The sequence below is a fragment of the Hetaerina americana genome, unplaced genomic scaffold, assembly GCF_022747635.1.
Source record: "Hetaerina americana unplaced genomic scaffold, ioHetAmer1.1.p SCAF_1, whole genome shotgun sequence".
Lineage (NCBI taxonomy): Eukaryota > Metazoa > Arthropoda > Insecta > Odonata > Calopterygidae > Hetaerina > Hetaerina americana.
Window position 1 is genome coordinate 24,709,207 of NW_027286069.1, and position 23,728 is coordinate 24,732,934.

At 43.7% G+C, this 23,728-nt stretch overlaps 1 protein-coding gene across 1 annotated transcript in view; it reads left to right on the top strand.

Moving 5' to 3' along the window:
- LOC139697205 (segmentation protein even-skipped-like) overlaps positions 1-23,370 on the top strand; it is a 68,588-nt gene extending 45,218 nt beyond the window's left edge. Inside the window, exons 2-3 of the mRNA XM_071595891.1 lie at positions 8,259-8,515; positions 22,591-23,370. Coding sequence (XP_071451992.1) covers positions 8,259-8,515; positions 22,591-23,370 — 1,037 coding nt within the window. The remainder of the gene's footprint in view (positions 1-8,258; positions 8,516-22,590) is intronic.
- The last annotated feature ends 358 nt before the right edge of the window (positions 23,371-23,728 follow it).

A 23,728-nucleotide genomic window follows, 5' to 3' on the forward strand; every position in this document is an offset into this window, starting at 1 on the left:
TCGTTTATCTCAGTTGGAGAGTTGAGGAAGGGAGGAGGAGGGACGGGAGGCGAGATGAACGGAAAAAGAGAGAGAGGGTGGGAGAGACAAGACAGTCGGCGATGCATGGATCTCTTTTTCTCTCTCTCCCACGCGTACATCAAAGTAAGTGGTAGCGCGTGATTCCAAGGGAATGATGCAAGATTCCCTCCTACCTCCCCGCCGTCGGCTACGACTCATCTCCTTTCCACCATGCGAAAACGCAATACCTCCCACGCAAACTCTCTCTCTCTCTCCTTCGCAGCAATGGGTTAAGGCTGACTGGCGAGTGAGTGCAAGTGTTTGCGGTTTAGCCGACAAAAGCGAGTGATTTCGCTGTACTACCGTCCACTCTAGCGATGGTCGGTGGGCTCGGTCAGGGCGATGTCGTCAAAGAATTTCGGACATAATGCGGTACGATTGCATTGCAAATGGGAATCTACTCACGAAATGCAGTTCACTGAGATTCATCACGCATCGCAGGCGGCTTTCCAGTGTGATCTCGATGCGTAATAACTTCATCGCACTTCAAGAAAACAAAATCTTCGAATTATTATTGTTTTTATTCGTGCCGAAAGTCAGATTATGATAATTGTTTTCCATTTATGTAAATTAGAAATGCGGTCATTATTAAATATAATTGTGGGCACCACAGAGTTGATAAATATTTTTTCATCGCCATCCGTGATTATCAATCCATTTCTTGGTTTTTCTTTTGGTGAATCTCCAAGATATCCCGTTCCCTTATACCAATCTCTATCGTATATTCATTCATACTTCTTCGACGTTTTCCATCGCTAATTTTCGTAATTGACCCTCTGTTCTTTCTTAAATTTTGTTACGTGTCCTTTTAAGTATTTTTATTTTTGCCCCTCCTAGTGAAACCGCACGGTTTCCATCTCGCTCAATGTTCTTTGCTCTGCAAGCAATATCCATTCCTGCGAGCCGTGGAAAATTAAACTCCATAACCGATTCCTTTGAAATACCTCCTGATTTTCAGGTTATTACTCTTTGTGATATATTTTATGCTAGAGGATAAAAGATTACGTTAGATCAAAAAATTACGTCGACCAAATCTTGTAAATACGTATCTCAGCTGAATTCTGCTGCTCTGTTTAAGAAAAAACAAGAGACGAGAGTCAGCACAAGTCCTCTCAGTTACGTAACTTTTTGATCCGAGTGTGTTTTTTAGCTGAAAAAAAACGGTCGTGTCGTCAAATTTACTTGCACCTTTTTTCAACTTTTATCCAGTGGGAGTCACGTACAAACGGGCTCCAATGCACTCGATAATAAGCGAACGAAAAATTATGATATCCAGACCTTGAACTACTAAACCACTCGCACACTCAAGGACTTAAATTACGTCGATAACCATGGTTTTGGATTATCAATCGCAATTGGAAAGTTAAGCGATTCTTAGGTGAGGAGATCAAATAGTTGCGTCGTCTGTTCACGACACAACCAGGCAAACTTGAATGAATGAGAAATGACGATCACGTCCAATGGAGGACCACTTTACTATTCGTCCTACCTCATTCTTGTGAGGGGATTGATGGGTGGCGGGGTGGGGGGAGAGGAGATGTGAATGGGAGAGGGATTGGGTGAACGGTGTCCGGGAACTGGCGGGTGGCGGCGGCGGCAGCGAAAGATGCTGGGGGGTTGATGTTCGAGAGGCGGGGGTGGGCGGGAAGGATGAGGGAAAGAGCCTGACGGAGTCGGCGGCCCCACTTAAGTCGCCGCGACTGGAAATGACTGTAAATAATGGCTCCAATCGTCTTCGATGCCCGCGATGGAACAAAAAAGGGGCGGTGTCCTCCCTCCCAAGTTCCCCTTCGCCCTTCGACCCGGAAGTTAGCGGGTGGCTCGTCTTCTCTTAGCGCTGCGCTACTTCGTCGTCTGGAGAGTCTATAGTGGTGTTCTGAACGAAGGTTAGAAGTGCGCAGGGCTCAAGTGTGCACTTTTGTGCCCTTTTTGAAGGGGAGCATCTTAGGACCCTAAAATCTACACGAGAGCCAGCAACTTCGGCAACACTACTCTGTACTGAAAATGAAATAGGGACGACATCTCAAATGTTTTGCTGAAGTTATTCAATTTGAGGATTTTTTTACGGTTCTTCATTTTCATTTGAGTAGTTCAGTGTTGTTCTTTTCCGACTTGATTTAAGAATTAGTTCAAATTAATTATTTGATGTTATTCATATAATATATATTTTTTCAAACTAGGGTTCTCTTATTTTCGAACCAAATTTTGTGTTTTTATAATTAAAGTGACGGTTTCTTTTTAAATTTTCAGTTTATCTTTTTGGCATTATGCGTATTATTTTCTCAATATGATTTATCTTCGCGATCACTATTTAGATTTCTTGCTATTTCGTAACCTTGGATCTTGTTGAAGAACTCCCATGATTCTCCAATTCAAGATGGCTTCGAACGTAACGAGAAGCGCGCGAAACTGAGTACCCTTTGCTCGAACACTTAAATTCAGGGTCACACTTCACAAGATGGTCTATTCCTCCGAGGGGTCCTTCGAGTGGACATAGAAGTCATATGGGGCACGGCTTACCCCTCACTATCCCTCTCTCATCCCCTCCCATACCCCTCTCCGCACTCTCTCCCGTACCTCCCGTCATTTTTCTCCACACCCCTCACATTCTTATTCCCGTCTCCTCTCTTTCTCGAGGTCAGAGGGGAGACTGACTATTCGTAATACGCACGCTAATAATGCTTCTGGCAAGTTTGACTGGGGGTGGGGGGAAGGTGCGTTGGGAGGATGCGGATGTTTTCGGAGACGGAAGGGGGTGGGTGGGGTGGGGGGGATGAATGGGGAGAAATAGGCCTGGAAATGAGGGAGAGGTGAGGGCGTGGAGTGGAAGCGGAAGTGAAGACCGGGGGCGGGAACCCTTTGCGTGGGCTCTCGTATAGACTCCACTCGAAATGGAGAGGGGGCGGAGGTGGGAGAGTAACGGGTGGACCGGAAGAGGAGAGAGAGGTGGGGGGAGGTGGACGATGGCGCCGCCACTTGGCGCAGTCCGCGATGCGAAATGTTTTTGCGGTTCGTCACGCGAATGCTCTCACGCTTTTATCTCTATTCGATGGGACCCTGGTCATCGTCTTAATCCGCATCCATCAAAATTATACCGAATCGAATAATCTACATCTACATAGTACCCCGCAAGCCGCCGTAAGGGCGTGTGGAGGAGGGTGTTAGGTCAGTACCTGTAGTTAAGAATAAAATTTAATGCAAAACCCACTAATTCATGCCAATCTGAACACATTTCATCGTGTATATTCATGCAAAAAATCCAAAACACTTACTAACATGCAGATACATATGCTATCAACTAACACACACATGCACCTACGAATACATCTTATGTCTACGCAACGTTTAATCTTGTCCTGACTTGTAAATTGTATGTCTTTAACATTTCTATGTTGACATATGGTTTCTTACTATTATGATTCCTGATTGTCTAGGGAAAAAATGAGCATTTGTATCTATCAATCACTACTAGAATCTAGCTCCCTTATTTTATCTTTATGGTCTGATTTACCTAATCTAAAACCACGATATTCCACGCGAAGGTTTGATAGGTGTGATCTCGCAAGGACATTTGCCTTACGAAATCATTCCACTTGTATGGACCATGAGACACGCCTCCAAGATCAATGCTGAGCTCGAGATGAACGTTGCTCTTCTATCAATCACGATTCATCCAAGAATGGACCATACCCTTCCGAAACATAGACCGCTTAAAGTTAGGAGCCAACAAGCATTATCTTCTCCGTGAGGATGGCGGACCTAGTCCATTGTAAGAACTGTATATACGCACAAGCGCCATTCATCTCTGAGTTGGTGGCCATAGTCCGGTGACTCTCGGTCAGTTCTGATCATTTCGCTAATGTATAGTTTACCCAGCTTCGACCGGTGGACCAGCTAGATTTCCGGTCCCAAGTCAAAGAGGGATAGTCCCGCTTGTATCGCGACAACGACCGGATGAATGTCAGGACAGGGATCTGATAGGTCTGTCTAGTGCCACTTTTGTAAGCTAATCATGTAAATAAGTATGAAAGAAAAGCACTCTGCTATTCCAGAAGAATCAAAGTTTACAGTCACCGGATTTGGAAAAAGTGTAAGATCACTGTATCTAAATCTGTCGTAATAAATTTATGTTCGAGTGGAATAGCAAGAGTGTTTTTCTTTCCTACGTATAATTAAGGAGATCCAAAAAGTAACACCATCTACCATTGCATAGTCACTTAATTGTCTGTGTACGCGTTGACTTTATGTATCCTGTGTGATTTCCGATGGGCAGGCATATGTTTGCATCGTCTGCCTCGGTTTCTCATTAATCTGACCCTACCCTTTTACGATATGTCTTCACGACAGTGTTTGGCTATGCTGGATAGAAGACGCGTAGGTGAACAGATTCTGAAATATCCAATAAAACAAAGATGGTTGAACGACATATAAAACGATTCGTATTAATTTTTTTTAACTTTGAAAAAAATTAACTTTGCACTTTTCCTTAATAATTACTGTAGAACATATTGTGTTTAGGTCACTTAAAAACGGAACGTCCTCCACAAAGTTAAGTCTTAAATGTGTGGAAAGAGAACGATTTCGACTTCTTCCATTTAACGACGTAGCCTTGCAACACGACAACATTAAAAAAATAGAACCGACGACGTTATATGAAGCGTACTTGTGTAGGCGGAGTAGCATCACGACATGAGTTCAGCTAAGCCCTACGGGGAGTGTGAAATTCACACATTAACAGAGTAATAAGCCGAGTTGCCAGTTGCCTTCCCCCGTGCGGCCTAGCGGTCTCACAGTTAAGATCTGTTACCTACGCGAAAAATCACGCAGCTTGGGGAGAAGAGGGGCGGGTTAATCCTCACAGGAATATGATGTAACTCTTCAACATTTATGCTGTCATTACGCACAATATTACGTTCCTCATTTGTGGAACTTGATCGGAATATTCAAGCGGCATTCTTCTACTCTGTGGAGTTTTTTATTTTTTAATTTTCCTTCATCTAAACGTCAAATTTTAAGTGAAGTTATTTTTGGATGAAACTTTTTATGCATAGCATTTATGTCGACTGTTTCAAATACCTATTTCGGCATCAAAAGTTTCCACCACTCGGGAGAGGTTCTATTAAAAATTACTTATAGCATGTTGAAGGAGGTTGGAAATATTAAATTTTGAGTGAAGAAGCTGAAGTGACTACTGATCACCTATTAGGTCAAATTCACATTTCTGGTATTATTATAATCATTTGGCAGTGTACCGTTTTAAGGTTGGTTTTAAAATTTGGCCCAAAACCGTTACATTTCTCATAGCTCCCATATCTTAGCCTCACCTAATAAGACAAAACTTGATACCTGATACTAAGATAAACTGTTCTACGATTCCGCATCTTGTACTTCCTTCCTTCCTTCATTCCGTCCTAAATACAGGTATCCGATCCCTACCCATATCTCGTTTGCCTAACGTACTCCCATCTTTATCAGACTTCAACATATCATCGACAATTAAAACTCTCTCCATCTCCACCTTTTCTCCACCTCCTTTGAATTTCTCCACACAATCCCATCTCCTCCCACACAATGGTCCATCTTACTCGCTCATGCATGCCACTTAATAAAAAAAATATCTGTTTCCTTGCATACTATAACTTGAGCAGGGCTAGAGATTGTGCAAAATCTTCCCTGTTTACCATTTTCCTCTTAGGTATTATCGTGGTCCATGCATTTATCAATCCATGGAAATGTATTTAATGCAGGCATAAAATATACCTACCTACCCACACAAGCGAATCACAAGCATTTCCATTCGAATTCTCAAAATCTGAATCTGTGCGTTTTGTACACATATACGTATATGTCGCCTCCCGCGACGTTAACGACATATCCCCATAACGAGACGCAGATGCCCCCTTTCGCCGCACTTTGAAATTCATTCCATCGCTTAAAACCCCGGCATCATCGGCCGTTAATACGACGAAGTAGGCAGTTAAAGTGTGCGCATGCATAAATATGGTTAAGCTTGCGGGACACGCCGGTGGTCGTAATATTTCACTGCGAGATACTCCTTCCCCATCCCACCCTCCTCCTCCCACATACACACCCCATACCGTCTCCCCCCTTTCCCCCCCCTGTTGGGAGATTTCTCTTATTGCGACGGGTTGAGGCGGGGGAGGGTGGGGGGGTGGGGGTGGAGAAGGGTTTTGCAAATGGAGTCATTCGATTCGACGGAGGACAGGATCGCAGGAACCAACCGACAAAACCCTCCCCCTTCTTCCCCGTCACCCACTCCCCCCCACTTTCAGACGAGGATGGATCGCTCCCCCCCCCCCCCGCGGCAACACATGGCACGCCCTCCCCCCCCCCCTTTGTGGCGTTGTGGGTAGAGAGAATGAGACTGCCGCTCGTGATTTTAACCATTCAGCTAGAATGAATGCCCATTAGTGTCGAGAGACAGACGCCTCGGTTCGATTTTACACAGTTTTGTTGAGCAGGCGAGGTGAAATGAATGTGACCGCCCAGTGGAGGAGAGACAGATAGATAGGAAGAGAGGGAAACGCGAAACCGAATAACGAAAGACACGACTCGTATATATTATCCATCCCCCTTCCGACGAAGAACAATTCGTTTTAATTAAGGTCAATATTTTTCCTGCTGTATTTTGTTTTAATTTGTTGACAGACTTACACACAAGCCAATATCTGAAGTTAATAAGTCAATTATAGTAAATCACCTATCACGCAATACAGGTACAAAACGGACGAGTTATCACATGAAAGGATTAGTTGATGCTAAAGAAACAAAAATAAATTTGCAACAATAAATCTCGCTCTTTGAACTGTTCCTATGCATTTCCACGAGATGTTTCGGGTGGCTAAGTCAATGGTTCGGTTGGGGGGGGACGGGTGATCAATAGAAAAAAAAATATGAACTCGTGCTTAAACCAGAAAATGATCCTCGTTACATTGTAAAAAATCGATCATTAATTTTAAAAGAACTTTATAAAAATGCCTGCCAGGGAATTAACAGGCATTTAAAGGGATTAAACAGCAAAGAACAAAAATTTGAGTCGCGTTCACAGTTACATGTACCTAGTTATCGTGAGATGTACAAATTATTTTGTAATTTAAGGGTCTAGTTGGTGTAAATTTAAACTGACTGAAGGAAGGACTCATTTGTATGTTGTATAAACAATTAATAATGTCTTCGGTTTTCGAGAAAGAGGAAGAAGGCAAAGTTAACCGTTAAAATAGGATATTAGACACTGGTGCGGGTGGAACAGTTTACCTGCAATGGAAATATTTTAGATCCAAATGGTCAAAACAATAGGGCCATAAGGAGGCAAAGGTTTGAGCATGGACGCTTTCACATGATTTTAATGATGACAAGTACGTTGAGCGAGGATGTTAAGAAAAGGCTATTTAAAAGTTTGATGAAATGGGTGCTTTTTTACGGCGAGGAAACATGGTCATTGAGGCTAAATGGTAGGAGTAGGTTGGCGGATTTTGAGATGTGGGCGTGCAGAAGGATGAGAAAAGATGGAAAAGGTGAAATGGACGAAAGAGAAAGCAAAGGAAGAAGTTCTAGATATAGTGAGGGAAGCGAGAGGATTGTTGGGAGAAATGCAAGGGAGGTCATAAAGATGGATGCAGAGTATTTTTATTGGCGATGGGATGATGAAAAAGATGTGATAGAGGTTAGAATGTTAGCTAAACGAGTAAGGACTAGAAATATGATAGAAATGTTGGACGGAATAAAAGGAAAAACAAATTAAGGATGAATATTTGAATAAGTGTTTATTGTATATTAGTATGTGGTGTAAGATTTTTTATTTGCTATTCACATCTCATTTTTAAGCACGTTGTAAATTAAGCGTAAATCACATTTTGATTTAATTACTCCGAAAAAAAGTCGGTGAAATAAGTTTGGGAGAGGTGGGAAATGAAATTACCCAAATGTGCCGTATTTATTTACCGCCATTATGGTGACGCGACATTTTGTCACGCCTGGGCGCCATGTTTCTTTTCGTTCCGTCGTAATAAAATCGATGGCCTTCACTTTTTTTTTATACTCCCTCTTTTTCCATTCGCCCTGCTTCACGCGACATTGTTTCCGCAGTGGCGAAGGAGGAGGGCGGATTCTAATGATGAATTATCCTGTCGTTTTACTGGCACTATCTCCATCCATGTCTTTCTCTCTCACCCCCGCAGGCGGAGATTCCCCGCCCCCGGCCGCCCTCTCGCCCTCATCTCCGCCGCCTTCCTCCGCGGACGGTCGCACTCAGGGCTCCGCATCTTCCTCCGCCCAACAGCAGCAGCACGAGCAAGGCATACGTCGCTACCGCACGGCTTTCACCCGCGAGCAGCTCTCTCGACTCGAGAAGGAATTCTTCAAGGAGAATTACGTTTCCAGACCGAGGAGGTGCGAACTTGCGGCTCAGCTCAACCTCCCGGAGTCCACAATCAAGGTGAGAGAGCAACCTACCTCCATTCCATTCCCCCCTCCCCCGGAGCGGTTCCTCCCCCCCGCCGACGTCCCACAATCCTTAAAAACTGCGACCCTTTTTGTTATCTTTTCAACTATTAATACGAATATCCCTTACACCCAATAAAAGGACACACCCCCATCACCCATCTAATGAAAATGTCTCCAATCAGAAGGTTGTTTATTTCATAATATTTAAAATAATAGAAATCATTTGTTTATGAGAACGATTTCAAAATATTTATTTCAAAATCGGTTATTCCTTTTAATTTAAAAACACAATCTCAGAAGGAGTGTGAGTGAATTCAACGTCACAATATACGTAATGTAGAAAAAAGATTACATGAAATGTCTTCAAAGCCATCCGCTTGATTGGAGATGATACCAAGTTAGTAGAAATCTTAAATTGAAAATAAATGTATTGCTCATAAATAAAATATATTAATTACATAATAGGGGTACACTTTATATAGATCGAAAGAAGTAAATTATCGTCTAAAGATCACATAATCTAGAATAATTGGATGAAGTTGGTTCTTTTTACCTTTTCTATTTTATCAATTCATCCGCAAATCTCATATGGTACTCTATCTGCGGAGAAACAGGCGTGGCATGTCGGATACTTAAGTTAACATCTCTAAAACTGCCTTAAACAATTGAAATAAACTATTGGTTTTAACGTTTAATGAAATTCAACGATGTAGGATCTCGCTATTTGTAAAAATAATTTCCAATCTACGACAAATATCGTTAAAATGCAACGGTTGATGATTCAGGAGATTAAGAGAAAAGAATATTACTGGGAAGGGAAGATTGATTACCTAAACCATTCATTTTTTCTTAAATTCTGTGGTCATTCACGCAATAGTTTGCATTTCGCCTCTAAAAGATATATTATTTCTCCAGGAGACAAAAGGAACATGATGAAATCCGCGAGAATTAATTCCTCAAATCAAACGTCAGCAAAATTCTTGTAGGAGGAAGAGATTCTTCGAGAAATTCCCTCTTTCGTCACAACCGCGACAGATCGGAATTTTCGCACCACTGAAACATTTTCCTCCTTTCGGCAAGAAAGAAAGGAGCGTTTAGAAAAAAACAAAGAGAAGCACGCGTGACGTATGCGCCCACGCACGCGTGTTCTCTTTCTCTCTCTCCCTCCCTTTTCCGCCTCCCTCCTCCTTGTCCATCCTGGCACCACACAGATCAAAAAACCGAACGCCGCCGCGTAGAAGTCGAGGACACTCGGCAAACACGTTCAAGACCGAGATGATGGCGTGTTTGAGCGATCCCTCAAACCGTCTCTCCAAAAGGTCCCCATCGCCCATAAAGAGTCTCAATCAACGCGGCATTCCCTCCTCCACCCTCTCCATCTCTCCCCGCTACCCCCCCCCCACACACACACTCCCCAAGACGCGCTAAGTGGCCGCGCAAAGAAACAATACCGCTCGAGAGACGTCAACTCCGGTGGTTGTTCGTTCGTCTTCTTTCCCCTCCCCCCTCCACCTCCATCACAGGGGTGTGTGTGTGTGTTTTTTTTACGTGTGGTCGTAAGCCACGATCTACCCTCCCCATCCCCCACCCACTCTTTCCCTCTATCCCCTCCCCTTAATCCCACATCCCGTGTCATCAAAGGGGGATGGAGAGGTCACGTAGCATTCCCCGGGATGTTTTTAGCACCGCACTAATAAATCCGAATTAACACGTCCCACCTCCTTCCCTCTCTCCCCCTTTCTCCCCTCAACTCACCCCCTCTATTTCAGTTCTTTTCCCCCTCCGGACCCCACCCCCTTCCTTCAGGGTTTTTTTTAAATTTTTTAATTTTTTTTGTTGAGATTCATCTCGTTTCGGACTGTCGCCAGTGGGCAATGATGAGTCCAAGTGGAATTAAAAAAAAACCCGGACTTTCCTCAAGTAAAAACGTCTCGCTCCCCCGAACATCGATTTCGTTCGTTTTGTACGTTTGTGGGCGTCGCATTGTGTTGACATAAAAATCAGATTTGGGACAGGAGAATTGAGGAAAACTGAGATTGGTAGAAGACAGCGTGAAGGGAAACTAGAGATTGATCTATACCCCTTAGGAAGCGAGACTAAGGAAGAAGATAAACTTCGCATTGCTTGTAAAAAGGACAGAGTTGGGAAGCATCATTTGCAATAATAAACAAGAATTTTTTTCGTCAACGAAATTTTAAAAAAGTTTCAAGGCAATTGCAATGAGTATTTGCAACATGCGATGAAGATTAGCAGTAAGAGAAATGTAGAACTTTCAAATGAAAAAAAAAATACAACTTCCCAAGTATAAATATTCCCTCAAAAGTTCTCCCGACACCCTTGTGGTTTGTCAGCAGGCGATCTGTTTTTCAATATAAGCGGTGTTAATGCATTTTTATTTAATTATATTCCAATAGCTATTCATTAACATTTACCGCCATAACAACTCGTTAAGCATTAAATCACGACTTGTTAAGCATATTTAATCTGCGTAAAGTCCATTCCTATTGTCCATCAAATAATGGTCTCACTGTAAACACAACGTTCATTCATAAGCGCATTTAAAACACAGTATCTGATTCACTGATCACTCACACTTCATCGACATTATACGCAGTAGATTTCGAATTCATTTTCTTTGTATTTTATTAAAATGAACGTACTCGTTTAATCGAAGGACATCACAAATTCACGCCTCGACCAACCTAAATGGTAATCAAATACTCATTTGCCGATTAAAGAGAGGATTTAATATTAGAAATATAAATAGTTATTAAATACCCACGTTACCCAATGTTAACAACAAAAGATCTTGAAAATCGGTGTAAGGGGGTATCTTTAAGGCGGGATATAGAAACCAAAAAACCATGCAATCAACACATGCCTCTACACGTATAATTTTTCAATCATTCAATTATACATTCGGTTGTGTTTGAGGGTAGGTTAGTGATGGATAAGGAGTAATCATAATGGGAGGCAACAGAAGCGTGTAGAGACTCCGCTCCGATGGGGTTAGAACCAGTACCCCATCGGCAATCTATACTACTTGGCATACAGCAATAACAAAATAGATTCCCAAAAAAAAACTAAAAATTACTTAAGGATTAAAAGTGTGGTCAGTTCAAAATTTATCGTATCTTTTAATCGAGATGTTTATGCATTGAATTGCGTCCTCCTTTACAGAAAATCTTAAAAATGAATGCGCTAATTTGTTAATATTGATGATATCTTTGGTCCAGGGGGCATCTTCCTCTTCACGCTGACTCGGCGGATTTCAATTCTCATGAAGGTCAGACTTCTTTTTGGTTTATGAAGTATTCAGTACCAAACCATGTCGCACTCAATGCAATACTTACTTCGTCGAGAAAACCAATGAACGAAATTACGAGAAGACGTGACACATGTTTACGTTAACTTGGTGGGAGAACTCATTGCTGTCGTAGGTAATATCATTCAGAATAAAATTCCACCTAACTCGCCTCCAAAGTCAAAATTTAAAGCATATTCGAAAAAATATTTTTAATCGCTGCTTTGGTTAGATTTTACGAGGAAACAAATGTAATTACGTATTCACAGTTGTTTTGACTACCATTCTAACTCCATTTAATACGCCTATGCGCAACATTAGCTATGACTCATTAAAATTATGGACTTTTGACATTTTCGTAATTATTTTGGTGCGCGGAAAAGGGTTTATTCTATGGTCCGGGTTCTTTCTGCGCATTTACCCAGAGCTCTGGATAGCTGTCTAGAGACATTCATAGTTTGTGAAGCAAACTTATAGCTATTATTTAGAGAGGTATACTATGCTTGAAATGCAAAACGTTCGTAGTTCATCCGAGCAAAGGTTTTAGCGAAAGGTAAGGGAAACGAGATCAAGTAGTAAGGTGGAAAAAGAACACAGTCAAGCGATTAGTAGGAATGCATGGATTCTTAAGGGAAGCATGCACGCAATTGAGACATCCAAAAGGATACAAAATACATCTGTCGCCGTCCTCGGAAAAGACTGTGAGTTCTCCACCTTCCTTCCTGCCCAATCCCTCTCGCTCTTCACCTCCCGCCTCCTCACCAGAGGAAATAGAGAGAGAGAACCGGCTCCATTAAATTCCTTTGATGTTACCGCTTACGGAAACAGGTAGCAATCATGAGATCACCTGCAGGGGAGGAGAGGAAGGTGTGGGAGGGATTGGAGCAAGGAGGGGTGATGGGTTCACCTCTACGCGGCTACCACTTCCACGAGCACCCGGGGGAATGGGAGGAGATGAGGGGATGCCGTCGCCCACCTAAGGGAGAGAATGCAGTGAGATATTCCGCATTATCCCGCTAAGTGACGGGAGGCAAGAGGGTACAACCCTTCTCACCTCTCGTCTCTGCTCCTCCTCCTCCCTCCCCCTCTCCTTCCCCACACCGAAACGCATGGATGGATGCCCACCCAGTCGCATGAGGTTGGGGTACTCTCATATATCCACCCTCCCTTTTTGACTGCCACCCCCCCCCTGGAGACCACCGGGAGGGGGGTGAAGGACACCGCCCACACTCCACCTAACCCTATCCACCACTCGGGGGTTAGTGGCGGGGGGGGGGAGTATTCGCGCTATCTCGCTGGAAGAGGGGGTTGTGGGGTGGGGAATAGTTTTCATAAATTGTCCTCTCTCCTTCCCCCTTCCTCTTCATATCGCTCATGCCCCAACCGCCTCTCCCTTCCGCTCACAAATCTCTCCCTCTCCTCAATTCCAAAACCCCTCCCCTAAACATCTCGACGGAACGGTGAGGAGTCCATTAAGAGGACAAGGGTGCACGATACTGCTCGAACGTCGCGGAGAGAAGGGGAGAGGGAAAAGGGGATCGCGTTCCCTGGAAGGTGCTCTCTGGTATTGAAGAGTTGGATACGGGTGTGAGGGGTTGGTTTCAAGAGAGGAGTGGAGGAAGCACACGAGGAAGGCCTCATACCTCTGCGAAAAGGGGAAAACGGGAGGAAAGACCGTCCGTCAGGGGGCGTCCAGTTTGCATTTCGTTCGATCCGAGTGCCGACGACGACGAGGTCGAAATATGAAAATGCTTTTAGCGAGGAATGGTGGTGAGGTGGGCGAGGCGGTGGGGTAGGTTTGTGCGGTTTTTTGGAAGTTCGGGAGCGCTCGTGCTGACGACTTTTCCTCCGAATGCTTGCGCGTTCATGTTAAGATTATTCGAGTCTCTTGGGATTGCGTGCGCAACCCCACCTCTTTTGGCGAGGGCGTTCGAAATCATTCTCGCCGAAAGTTTGTGGCGTGCGTGTGATGAGGAGGGAGGGGGAGACATTTTGCCAACCTACTCACGTGCCGATGGGCGAGTTTCTTCCGAAGCGAAAACAGTCTTGCTTGACTCAGGGAATGGCTCCTAAAGGGAAGGGAAGGGGGGATGCGAATAATTTTTACAGGAAATCGCGTAGATGGCAGATCAAAACTTGAAGATTCACGGTAAGGAAAAGAAGAACCAGTTAGATTGGGGACGCTTTAAGAAATAAAGAATACTTTACGAACGATGTAGGTATATATATACGATGTAGAACGATGTATATATATATATATATATATATATATATATATATATATATATATATATATATATATATATATATATATATATATAGCATCTGAAAACGAAGATAAACTTCAATCGAAGACCTCTAAGTTTAATTAAAAGACCAGATGAGAGTTCTGAGAAATTACAAATTACTTTTCGTGTAGAAAGAAATCCGTGATAGCATTAATTTATTTCCTGTCCCCTTCTCACGTTTACGACGGAGGCACGATGAAAATGCGCGGCTTATCGTTCGAAACTTGTCGCGCGATAATCTGCAGGATTACGTCTCCCACTGAATTAAGGAGTCACCCGGGAGGGCAAATGAATGGAAATGGATGAAAAAGCACGGGGCGGGAGGAGGAAATGCCACTCTCTCCTTCCCCCCCTCCTCTGTTTCTCTCTCTCTCACCCCCACCACGTGAATACACACGTATTTTGGTAGAGTGGGGAGAGAGGGGTGTGGAAAGACTCAACTCGTGCGGGCCTCGCCCCTTATTCCCACCCCACCCCAACCCCTCCCAGTCACCGCCACCCCAAATCACCACCACTATATGCGGCCCACCACAATATCCCCTTCTCCACAGCGTCGGCAACCTTTGAAGTCCAGAGGGCGAAGGTGAGATAGGGCACACAATGAGAGACACTGAAGGGGTGGGAGAGGAATATAAGAGACTCTTTCTCACCTACGAGAATCCCTCACGGTGAAAAAAAAAATATCTGTGCATTGAGGAAAAAAATTTCTCTTCTCCCTCCTGTCCTCTCCTCACCTCCGTTGAATATAATAAAAAAATCCCTCCCTCTCTCTCTCTCCCTCTGTGCTCCCTCCTGCCGAACACCGTCGTGTCAATCGCGTTGTAGCCAGTTGCGTAATGTTCTTGGGGATGACCCCCGTTTTGTTGCATGAAATTCGGGTTTCCCCTCCGAGATGGGCGCTTGGTCGAAGGGTTATGAAATCAACCTCCAGAGTCCCCGCCCAGAAACTCCGAAATGGCGCCCAGAGAAACGCAGCAGGGCACCCACCCATCTCGATTCTTAAATATCTGATGTTTTCCAGTCGTATCCCCCGGATCGAGTTCTCCATCTTCGGCAACTTCTCGACTTCTCGACTTGCTCATCACCTTCAGAGAATCAGCAGTCCTGAGGATGATGTAGTCATGATGGTCATTTATACGTTGGCGGAGATGGAGAGAGCCTAACACCCTTAGGAATTCACTACTCATAGGTCGGTTAATGATCTACGGTGGTCAACGGGGTTTTTTTTCTCGGAAACGCGACCGATATTGGTTTGGCCCTCGAATGCGTCAATGGGTTTCGATCTGGAACGGTATTCACAGACGTAGACGTCAAAAGAAATATATGTTCAACATGAGTTATCTATTCGAAATTTGGTTTGCAGTTACTTTCCAAGCTATTCTGTTCTGCGACAGCCTCCCCATTCCCTAAAAAAACTCCTTCTTTCAAGTAAGTCTTTCATCATCCGCTTCATGTAATTCATCCTGGGCCATCCTCATCTATAATACTCTCCCTCTATGTTCCCTTCAATAATCGTCTCTGGTAAATTATCGTGTCTCACGATGTGTCCAGTTAGGCATCCCTATTCTCCATTTAAGGAATATCTCCGTGACACACGTGATCCTTCATCAGTCACTCTTTGTCAAGCAGACATTATTCTAATTATTTTTCCCGGAACCAAATTCACATCGTTCCTAATCTTTTCTCTCTCTCTCTCTATTTGTGAAAAAAAATATTGAGGGAGGAAAAAATTTAAAAAAATAAAACTGTTTACCTCATGAAGGTTTCCCTGTTACACCAATTGGGAACGTTTACCGTCGGGAGATGGATAACATCTAAGACGTAACCGGACCGATGACTAAATTCATGAAGTACAAAATTCTCGGGTGGTTTAATTCGCTTTTTCCGGAACCAACAGCGGGATGGGCGGCTCTGTAGTCTTCTACTAACTTAGGTATTTTTACCCTCAACGCGCGGCCTGTGTTTACTGGTGTATTTCGCATTTCTGGGCCCGGAATTTGTTGTCAGAAACAAAAATCCTAACCCAATAAGACTATATCGTAGAAACTAACAAAAATACCGGTATTTCGGTCGAGACTAGGAACATCTACCGGAAGTAGGGGATGCGTTGTCATGGCAAAAGTTTTTAATTACACCTTAAATCTTGGTTTACCTGGCATGCAGTGCTTTACTTCGCCCTAATCAGATTTCGTTTGAATGTTGTGTGTTGCACAGAATCATAATGTTGTAAGGAATGTACTAGAATATTTTTCAATTCCCCACTACTATGTGAGTATTCATATTTTCGACCCACAACCGGTTCTGTTGCATAGAGGGCATCATCAACTCTTTGCATGATCACCTTTCAATAATGGATTTTCATAAAAAAAACGAACCATATTTTTATCATGCTTTTATTACCTCGCATTATTTATTGTACCGGTCAGGTTTCAATCCCTTCACACCAATATAATATTTTGATTGACTCACTACAAAAGAGTTCCTTTGAGAAAGGCGAGAAAACCTATGGATTATGGTTTCGCGTTGTTGTCCCGTCATAAAAAGTCATTCCTGCACCGACTTTATTTCTTTGGTTAAATAAGTTTCGTCGGGGATGGCGCCAACGCCTCGTCCAACATCTCATAACTCCTCGAGAGTAGTGAAAGCACGTACAAGCGAAAATGTGCGCACCATTTAGCCCACCTCGGTGTCACAGTCTTCATAAACCTGAAATAAATCCCGTTTCACTCACATCCGTGCAGTCGAACTCCATGTGGGAATTTGAAAACGCTAGGAAACGAGATGGAAAGTGAAACATCGAACAGACTTTGAAATTAAAAAAAAAGAAGTGTACTTGTCTGTATTGAAGTATGAAATAAATGTGAGGTTTTAGGTGATGAGAAATTTAAAAAAAAACAATACTATAACACTAAAACAACTAACACTAACACCAGATGTATCTGCTCAGATGAAAATGTTTATTTGAATGTTTCACCCGAATTGAGGCTGATTCCAATACTCGTAGCGATGAAGAAGAAGAAACAAGCCAAGACACTTTTTACGTAAGGTTGTTCCGATCTTGTTATTTTTAATTTTCTAATTCAAATGATATTTTCAATTTCATGCTTCTTTTTATAATTTCGTTTCCATCCTTGTTTTATTTAAGTCAGCACACGAGGTTGCGAGACAAACGATTACTTAGGTCACTGAAAAAACGGAAAAAATCGAGCCAATGAACCTAGCAGCTAACCTGTAACCTGTTACCCTTATCTATTCAGTTGCCTAAGGATGGTTACCTAATACCTCCTGCCACACGTCTCTCCAGAATGACTTGCGGGGTATAACCTGGATCTGGATGTTGATCATCACCATCATTACTGGTTATCAATCCGAGGATTGGCTTGTCACGGCTTTCAAAGTTATCCTATTGCATGCCATCGTTCCTTCAGAGTTCCTTGCGCTGGTTTCTTCCTTCATCAACTATCGTAGTTCATCCTTGGCCTTCCTTTGAACTTCTTCTCTTCAGTTCATCATCGTGTTCCAGGATGTACCCAATTAGTGACCCTCATCTTCATGTAAGCGTCCTCAGAGGTTTCTATCTTCACGTACTTCGTTTTTGGCGTGGGTGCCCAGATAGGCTCTAAATAATATTATACCGTCTCCTGTAAAAATACCATATTGTGCGATGTATGCGTTATCTTCTTCTAATTCTACATAGTACCCTGCAAGCAGCCACTACGGTGTATGGCAGTGGCTGATTCAATACCAGGCATTAACTATCATACATTTTACAAGTTTTCCTTACGTTGTAAGTACAATACTTATATGTACGTGTGTGTGAAATAATGCAAATGATGTAGATTATGATAACTACAGGTACTTACACCACGATATATAATGGAGATATATTTATTTAATCTACGCATACTAGAGGAGCTATTGGTCATGAATTAGATTTAATGCAGCATACTAGGCTACTTAGCGGACACACCATGGCATATGAAGAAAGAAATATACCATGAATTATTTCGAAGGCATGATTAGGAGAACATTGGACTCATAGTTTTTGAGGAAAAGAGATGTAAGGTCAAAGGTATTCGTCAGGGTGATAAACAGAGGCAGTTCGTCGACCTGAAAAAACTCATCTTGGGGTAGGAAAGACGACGCTATGACAGGTTGTTTTCTTCCACTGACGTACACCAATAAGCTCTAAGAGTCGAGGGTTGACAAGTGCCGCGAGACAAATGATATAGCTTGTTGTTAGTTCACGTTTACCTGGGCGAAACAGTTCGAGGACCTTAACTTTTAGACCGCTGCGCCCTTTCTCCCACGCCTTCATCCCCTTCTCCACCCTTCGGACCCACCCCCTTCCTTTCCTCTCCCTCAAAACTCGAACCACCCCTACCTCCACCCACGCCCTTTCGGATAACAGAACTCTTGACCAAAACATTAAAGTGGCACGCCGGGAGAGAATGGAGAGTATGGTGCCCGCGTCTGTCTACTGCAATGACTCCCGACGAAACGGTACCCGAAGCTTGGCAGTGTCGTAAACCGGGGGTCGCCGACCGTATGTCTAATGTGAGTGAACAGGCGCCCCTGGAATGGTTCTTAGGTAGTCCGAACACTTTCGCGTCGGGGACCAGCACCCCATACCCCAGTGGTCAAAGTGGATAACGGCATTCCTCTGTCGGGAGAGTGGCGGGTTGGTATTTTGTCTTCGAAATCCCAACACGTCCGTGGCTTGGGGTTTCTTGTCTTTCGAGTGCAAAACCGACACTCATTGAACGTCTCTGTATTCAGAGGAGGTATTTGTCTCCACTTTCGATTGAAACATACCTCACGAATGAGAATTCCCGATTATGGGAGCAATGATGCGAAACGAATGCGACGAAAAGGAATATATCTTTGCTAAAATTAAAGGAATACTATTATCCGCAAAATATCAAGGCACAGGTTTCAATTTGGACACATTTTCTTCAAATATAGCCTTAACTACGATTGCACAAAAATTGATTCTTCACTTCGGCTTCAAGCTATCGGGTATTCAACAGAAGAATATGGATCCACGATGAAATCTGGCTCGGGAATAATTAATTTAATTTGTCCATTATTGGATATTCATATTTTTCATCGAGTATCTTTTTTTAAATTCCACTCAAATATCGCCAGGACAATACCTACGGACAAAGAAGTTTCCTTTTTATTTTTTTAATTGTAACATGAATGATGCTCTTGTTTAGGTAAGAGCGTCGCCTATTATCCTCTATTATCAGGATTATGGGCATGTTGAGAGGCTAACCTTTAAAGCTAACTGAAAACAGTCCTCCGCATGTGTCAGTTAGTAAGCGTACTGCGCAATTAGTTTCTCCCGGTAATATTTTTTGTGAAAATATTAAGTAAACTAAAATAATACTGAAAACCTTTAAGAAGTGCAACCTGAAACACATGAGCTCAGGTGAGACTGTTCATTAGATAAAGAAACGCGTTCCTAAAACATATTATTACAGCTAATTTTAGCTAATTTCCATTTTATTTATTTTTTGTTATTTTATAGGAACTAATTTAAGATGATTCGTAGACGTTTGGATTGAAACGATGCATTTTAAGGCATCTCAACAACTTTTAAACGTAATACCAAAAGCATGCCCTAGCTCAAAATGCAAGAAAATAAAAACTAAGTCATTTCAATAAATAAATATCTTTTCTAACTGAAAAAGTTCAACAGCAACCCAAATCAAATGTTTCAAGTTACATGACTTATTTGTGGCGTAATTGGGTAATTTTGAAACTAATGATGAAGCAAATGAAGGCATCAAGGAGTTTGTTTCAAAAGCGAGTATTTTCAATTTTGATGGGGTAGTTTACAACTTTGTTTAACTTACAAAGGTCTCCAGTATATAGTTTAAGCTTAGAAACAAATCCGCAAATATTTTCACACTTAAACGTATAATGTGTTTGATGTAGCTTGCGTGATACTTTTCCTCTTAAATATTTATCATATATTTCTGAATGCTTACTCCATCATTATTTTAATATATTAACCCAACTAATAGAGATACATTATCTTCTTCAACCTGAGCCTCTGTAATGATTTATAAGTGCTGAAAGTCCTGCAATAACCTGGGTGTTGTAAGAGACGACGCTGTTAAGCCGAGAGATTAGTCTCGCTAGATACATTTGGCGGGGATATTTTTCGTCATGTGTGACCAACCTACCGTGGTGGAAAGAATCGAAGAGCAGTGTACCCCATGTGAGAGGGGAGACGTAAATATTGGACCCTTCGGCTGAGATGCACGACGAAGAGACCAGGCGGTCGACCGAGAGTTCAGGAAGAACTAAACACGCGAAACGAACCCACGCATGAAACCAAACTCTACGTTTGGTCCGAGGGACACTAACACGATTTGCCGTGCCCCGAGTCTCATGGAGGAGGATGTGCGTGTGTAAAGGGCGGCGACCCCGAGATTCGAGATGGTCGATGAACCCTGGGATCCCTGGTTCTACCCAAACCACGACAGGGTCTCCCCGGGAAAGTAAGGCCAACTCATCCTTTTTGGCACGCCGTCCTTGGTGACTGGTGGTGGGAGAGAGCATGTACGCGAGCAGAACCCTTAGGGGTTGTTGTCCCCTTCTTGTCCCTCGGGTCACTGGTGCGGCGACCTCGTGCAGCGGGGGGCAATAATCGATCGGCGGTGACTGCAGATTGGAGCTGAAGGAGAAAAGAAGGAAGGGAGGAGAGGAAGAAGTAAAAAGAAAGGGAATCCGCTCGACATCCCCGAGAGGGATAAAGACTCCATTATGGCACTATCCCTGCGAGGGTGGACCCTTTCCAAAAAGGTTGAGACCCTTTTAATGCAACTGTAAAACTTCCACCTAGGCTCTCGTGGGATGGGAAGGTCGTCGTTCCCCAAAGAGAAGAGCCATGAGATGAATACGCTACCGTTGTTTCAACCGTCCGCTGGTTCGTCTTATTCCCTCAAAGAAAACTCTTTTTTCTTTCCTGAAGGACTCTTAACGAGACTCATGACCATGCTTTTTTATAATCCACCCGCATTCCCTTTTTTCGTCGATTGGGCGATGGCAAGGGCGATGACCGCTCCTTACTTACGCTAGACTGTAAACCTTGCTTCGGGATAACTTCAATGACTTTTTGAGCCTTTTGACTTGGGACGACAAGGTCTTCGCGAAGCTTTTGTTAAAATAGGTCCGGGGTCAAAATGGCAATTTCTTCGCTATCCCCTCTCGGGAAATGCGCTGATGAATACGGGGCGTGATATGCTTATGGCTTCTTCACTTAGGGATTTGTAAAGATAATGCATAAGGTGACTACTACTCACTTGAAAATAAGGTAGCACCCGACTTGTTACTCTTCTAATATTTGGATGTAATACTAAGGCTCTACAAAAGCTGAAGAAACCCTCATTTTCCTCATAGGGCAGTCGAAATTTTCCACACACGACATTTCATTTGATAAAGTCAAATAATTTGTACATATCAAAAAAGAGTTAATAAGTCATATAAAGTAGGTGATTATAGAAGAATTATTGGTTGTATTTTGTAATATTTAAGCTCATATGATTGCAATTTCAAGTTGAGTATTGCAATATCCTGATATTCCAAAATGCTCATCATACTAAGTGCGCAGTCGTTATACAAAATTTACCATGTCGACCATCTCCAAATTTGAGCACTCACAACCTCCTGTTTCATTATTTCGTTCCTCAGACTGAAAAACTCTCGATCATTATGACTAACAGTAAATGAAATGGAATTCCTTACATCTACTACCATTTGCGGGCCACTTAAATGTAAAACTTCTCACTAAATCGAATGAGACATGTTTATTAGAAAATAGCATTAGTGGATTTAAAATTTTAAGTCCATTGAGTCAAATTAGTGTCCTAGAATATACCTGTGGAAGTGTTGAGAAGAATCGTGCAAAGTGTAAGTTAATGGATTTTTGCTGTCTTTCAACTGGGAACGGTATCTTTAATCACATTACCGGCAGGAAATATATTCCTACCGCAGACTAAGCAGATTGCTTAGCGTCCTCCTGTGCCGTTGAGTCGGAATTCCGATGCGAACCCGAACTCATATATATAACAAATTGTTAACTGAAACAAACGTCTTAACCGCTGTCTCATAATGTTCCTTCAGGATGGAAATTTCATAATTATAACATTGCAAGACATTTTGAGAAAAATTTCCTTTGCTTACACAAGAAGCATAAGCCTTTTATTGGCTGAATACACCTGTCGTAGGGAATTCAACTAATACATGCAATCATCATACAACTGAAGTATGTCAAATATCTCAAAAAATACTAGAAGAGGCAGTGCTTACAAGTCAAATGCTGTTTTAGAGACAACTTACATCGATCATTTTTCAGTGTAAGTTTAGTAAAGGCTTTTGTATTTCATTGTAATTCTAATGCTTGAATGTGAGATTCACGAAATGACGTTGTCTAACTCGCCCTCTATCTTTTTATTTATTCAGGTTTGGTTCCAGAACCGGAGGATGAAAGACAAGAGACAGAGGATGGCCATGGCTTGGCCCTACGCCGTTTACACCGACCCGGCCTTCGCTGCTTCAATTCTCCAGGCCGCCGCGGCCACCGGCGCCTACCCATACGCCGCCCTTCACCCGCCACCGCACCCACTTCACCACCACCCGCACCACCACGCCCACCCTCAACCACCGCCCACGGTCCCCACGACCGCGCCCCCCACGCCACCGGGACTCGCCTCAGCCCTCTCGTACTACCACCACGCCCTCACGGCACATCGGCCATTCCCCATCCCGCCCCCGTCCTCGCCTATCGCACCCCTTCCGCCTCCGCCTCCTCCACCACCACCCCACCTACTCCGTCCCACTCCCGCACCCCCGCCCACCTCATCACCCTCCTCCCCTCCCACTGGCGTCTCGGCCTACGCCCATCCCGTGCCGCCGTCGCACCATCACGCCCTGCCGCACCACCATCTCGTTGCGGCGGCCGCAGCTGCAGCTGCCGCCGCCTCCAATGCTTGCCGCTGCCCCCCACCGCCGCCACCCTCTTTCGCGTCACCCCCAGCCCGACAGCGGTCTTCCTCGCCGCAGTCGCCTCCCTCGCCGCCGCCCCCGACGCTTAGGGGCGAGACGCGTCTCAAGTCGTCGGATCCGTCGCCGCCGCCGCCCCAGCCATCGGGCCCTCCAAGTAGCACGACAACCACGGCTCCCTCCTCCCGGCCCGTACAGCTGTTCCAGCCGTACAAGACGGACGTGGAGGAGCGAGCATGAGGAGGAGATTCCCCGGACGTGCGACTGTGGACGCCGGGATAGAGGCCGCAGAAAGAGACACAGCACACGCTCTTGTTCCCGGAGACTTCAACGGCCGCAATAACCTATGAAGACCTCAACGGCCGCCAAGGGGGCTTCTTCCATATACTACACTAATTATCTCTCCGAATTTCCTTCCGTTCCGCGAACTCGCTTTTTATGTTTGGTTTGTGTGTCGAACTAGCTGCGGCGGCAATGACTAGAAGTGAAATGGTGTGAAAGAAGTGATGTTTCCATGTGTTCGAGAGACTTGGGCGCCGCATCGTCTTCAAAACTTCCGTGCAAGTGCCATTGCTCCGAAGGCAGCACTTGGTCATGT